At 33.2% G+C, this 4,519-nt stretch overlaps 1 protein-coding gene across 1 annotated transcript; it reads right to left on the bottom strand.

The window, feature by feature from the left end:
• Positions 1–627: 627 nt before the first annotated feature.
• Positions 628–2,191, bottom strand: LOC127709797 (uncharacterized). Its single transcript, XM_052215440.1, has 2 exons — positions 1,925–2,191; positions 628–1,353 (listed from the first exon to the last, which is right to left on the bottom strand). The coding sequence occupies exons 1-2, from the start codon at positions 2,007–2,009 to the stop codon at positions 839–841; spliced, it is 600 nt and encodes a 199-aa protein (XP_052071400.1). The 5' UTR covers positions 2,010–2,191; the 3' UTR covers positions 628–838.
• Between the last annotated feature and the right edge of the window lie 2,328 nt (positions 2,192–4,519).

Consider the following 4,519-nt stretch of genomic DNA (forward strand, 5'->3'; position numbering starts at 1 on the left):
ACTGTGACCTATAGCTGTTAATTTCTGTGTCATTTGGTCTCTTGTGCATGTGTGGAGAGTTGTCTCATTGGCAATCATACCACATCTTCTTTTTTATATTTACATCAACAGATATAAAAAATTCACCAAAGTCAAGGTGAGACAACAAAACTTAGTTGTAAGATCTCTGAAATTTTTTACAGGGTATGAGTTTTTCTCATTGTTGGAGATTGTACGGTGACAGTAACACCTGTAACTGCTTAAACCCATTTCTTATGCACTTTAGTTTGATTAACTCACTGAATATCATACCACATCTCCTTATTTTTATATGCATTACAATTTACATGTGCATGTAATTGTAAATATATATATATCAGAACAAAATTCATTGCGTCACTTTTATTTATGCATCCTTTGGCACAATACAAGTTCTAAAATTACACAACATAAAACAACTAAATGTTATTTCAGATGAAAGTTTTGTTTCAGTTCCATTCATAGGATTTATTAGAATTTTGTATGTTTTGCCAAGTCCAATAATTCGCTCTATGTGACATAGAGACATAGTTGACTAAACCACCAGGTGTCGAACATTCAAGAATTTTCAGTGTTTCTGTTTTTATTTGATGAAAAGGTTGCCTGAGCTCTAGGAGCTTTAGGTTTTATCACGGGATATTCTGTGCTGTCAATAATAATCCAAGTCGTAGGAAACTTTAATTTGAAGTTGGATGGTGAAAAATACCTGACTATACCACTAGATGGCCAAGTGTTAGCCTCACACCACTGTTTAGACATAAAAACAATCCATGTATACACAATATTCTTAACACTAGATTCAATCTAGAATCTAGACAGTTCAAAGTTGGTTGTATGATGCCTCAATTTCATCAAAGTCATAAAAAAACTGATTTTCAACTGACACCCTATCAATTTGAAAATATATGTATCTCAAACAATGTGCTGCTGGACCAAGTGTGGTCAAAACAAATAAAAATTTAGTATACAACTCTAAACCGGTATAAAAATGCATGGCTGTGTCACGTGTCTTCATTTCAAAATTCTCTGCTGAAAACATAGGCATTGATGGTGTTTGCGTAATTCCATCTGTGAAGCTCAACATTAGCTCGGCAGTTGGTGGTGGACAGTCATAAATCCTTTCTGCAGTATGAATGACTTCTTCAGGAAAACCAACTTTACAATCAAAACTTTCCTCTAGATTTCTACTACAATATTCATCAAGTTTAGTTCTTTTGTTTTCACAGGAAACTGCCCTGATTTTTCTTTTTGCGGACGATTCAGTCTCTTGCTTGGTCCAGGAAAATAGGCTGGGAATTGCAGTAGACTTAAGTCTCTGTATGGTGGGTTTGCGCCCTGAAAAAGGTTATAAAACATTAGTTTTTTTATAATTAAATGAACTTCCATTAGCAATGTATACTTTGTACTACCTGGCGAAATATTAACTAGATTTATTCATTACAATCTGGATAAAACTTATGTTTGCCTGATTCAATGTATGTTATGTAAATCCAAAGGACAAACAATGAGAGACTTATGCAACAAACGTACATTGTTTGTACCTAAATAACTATAATATAGATGAGAGCATGTCATTGTTTTGTTCCTGTTAACATTGTCATTGATATTTTTCAAGAAAGTCTATGAGGCATAGCTTATGCATTCCTGTCATTACTACATTAGCATAATTACTGCTAAAATAATTCTCAGTATGATATACCTCTTGTAAGAAATCATTATAATTGTAGCAATCACCAAAAAATCTCAAACAGATCACATTGAATCGTAATCCAAAAAATTATGACGTCTTGAATTACCCACCCCCTTTTATTCTAAAACGATAATTGCGGTTGTTAAAAGACTTTGGTTTATTCGCATGGCGATTACATATATAACTATATATTTCACAAAGAAAATAGAGTTTTACCATGAAAAGTTTCCTGCACGTAGACTTTTTCAGTAAAACGTGCCTTGCAAACAACAGCTGATTGAGATGGACTCCACGATATCATCGTGTTCTCGTCCAATCTGCGTATGGGCCATGGCGTTGATCCAACTTTTCCTTCTTTTTAAGTCATTTGGAAATTGCATGTCCTCCTCTTAAATGACATCCAGGTACACAACAACAAGTACTTGGCATCGTTAATTAAAAATATAACTGAAATAGTTGCACAGTGCAGAAACCGGAAGTAGAGGAACAGGATCCGCAACCACGGCGCCACCTATTCAGGAACGATAATTTGCTACTTTATATAACTGCGAAAATAACGTTAGACGGGTTCACGTGCATAAACAGAATTGCGCTTTAAATTGTATAATATAATTCATGTTCAGTCGACCTTTAATTATTATATCAACGACTGAAATGATTTATAAACATCTAGATTGCAGATAACACTCGAAATTAACCCGAGCTCTTTCCACACGGAATTCAAATAATTCTAGTTTGTCAATCGGTTGACTGCTTATAATGCAAAATACTAATATATCAAAAGTTTTTAAAACTAACAAAACACAATGATCGTTTCTCTATTTCCCAATGTAAATGAAATGAAACAAAAAACATTTTATATCGCAATAAGAAGAGCAGAGAATTCAACATGTCCGGATCTACTTGGAGTCTAATGACCCCCCACGTAGATAAGTTGGCTATCGCGGAAGGAAGGATTAACCCAGCAACTAGAAAGGCATTAAAGCACTGCCTTTAAAAACAGTTACAAAACAACATTATTGAGCCATCGTACTATCCTTTGTCATCACAAATTCGGTTTTTCTGTAAAAAAAAACCAAAATTAATAGAGATACATAACAAGTATCAAGATTCGCTGTGGACTATCAAAGGCTTTTAATAGTTCAACAGGCAAATGCAAAACTTCCGTCAAAATCTTGAACTAAAGATTATTTAAGAATTGAATGCTTCTTTTTGTAAATTCATTTGGGTGTAAAAGCGTTGACCGAAGTACATTTTGTAGGAAGCTCTTCATTCTAAAAATTAAAAATGTACGCACGGTCAACGCTTTTACAACCCTATGAAATTACTAAAAGAAGCATTCAATACTCATAATTAAATTTTTTCGCTATGATCATGCAAACACGATTACTATCATTTGTTTCTTTTATTTACCTGTGCACTTTATTGTGGAAACGTGTGTAATCATGTATGTTACAATTCATGAAATTCATCTTGAAATGAAGAATGACGCGAGATTGCTGTTAGCCAATCAAAATAACGTATAATAAAGAAACATACATCTAATGTTATTATCATTCCTTAAGGAGTCATCCAATGGTTTTGATCATATTGGCATTTTTATAGATCTGTATTGGTGGTCATTTTAGTCGTTATTAAACTTGTCCATTCTAATTTTCAGTTTTGGCAAAAACACAAAAAAATCGTCAAAATCGTCTTGAATGACGATAACTGCTTTCGGAGTCATTTGATAATTATGGAGCGAAAAGGGAAAAAACGGTGACGTCCTGAGTATTTCTAATCTGTCACATTTTCTATCATTTATGATATTCAAATTATACGACAAATAATGCATTTTATCCTTAAGTTCGATTTTCAGCCATGGCGGCATAGTTTGTTGTCTTACAAAATAAAAGAATATCAGCTTCATACTAGATACCCACGGATTATTCAATCTGAGATTTGTTGAAATTGATTCAGTGGTTTCATAAAAGATCTTTGAAATGTTTACGACGACGAACTGTTTAAGAAAATGCCTGTACCAAGTCAGGAATATGACAGTTGTCCATTCGTTTGATGTGTTTGAGCTTTTGATTTTGCCATTTGATTAGGGACTTTCCGTTTTGAAGTTTTTTTTGTGATTTTACTTTTAACTATTTTATTATAAAAAGGCTATCATTCGTGTAATGTATAAATCTTTTACAATTATTTGATCCTGCTAGAAATTCCACTTCCACTCCCCGTGGTGATCAGGGGCAGATGACAGGCGGAAGTGAGATTTGTGTTATTTTATCAATAAATTATGTACAACTTTACTTGCGTTTACCTGTTTATTGGCGGGAAAAAAAATTATTGGCGCAAATGAATAAAAAAAAAAAAAAAAGAATTGGCGCAAATGAAACTATAAATTGGCGCAAATGCAAAACGCCGAAAAAATCGTTGGCAATCACTCTGATAAAGTGCCTTCTAATGATTTCGGTAAAACAATTTAATTGATTAGAATTAATTGAGTTACCTGTAGATCTTGTCTTGCTGATCATCTTTGCTATTTAAAGTGTCTATCTTTCGTAGGTTTCGAGATAATAGGCAAAAACACAAAAAAATAATTGTAAATACCGTTATTAAAGGAAAAAATACAAATATGGAGTAGACGAACGATTTCCCCAATATTATCTTAAAATACTTGATCTTCTCTTACTTTGCTTATAAGTTTTTTATTTGTCTACTTATAATTTTTAAGATATAAGGCAAAACACGCAAACAAGTTGGAAACAATCGTCATTAAAGGGAAAAAAACTTGGAGTGGTCGGACGATTTCAGCAGTGTTGACTT

Source organism: Mytilus californianus, unplaced genomic scaffold, assembly GCF_021869535.1.
Source record: "Mytilus californianus isolate M0D057914Y unplaced genomic scaffold, xbMytCali1.0.p SCAF_7, whole genome shotgun sequence".
Classification (NCBI taxonomy): domain Eukaryota; kingdom Metazoa; phylum Mollusca; class Bivalvia; order Mytilida; family Mytilidae; genus Mytilus; species Mytilus californianus.

Excerpts from the sequence above, each read along its gene's own strand:
- LOC127709797 (XM_052215440.1), bottom strand. The coding sequence starts at position 2,009 with ATGATATCGTGGAGTCCATCTCAATCAGCTGTTGTTTGCAAGGCACGT. Across the intron at positions 1,354-1,924 it reads CGTGCAGGAAACTTTTCATG|GGCGCAAACCCACCATACAG; the intron begins GTAAAACTCTAT and ends AACCTTTTTCAG.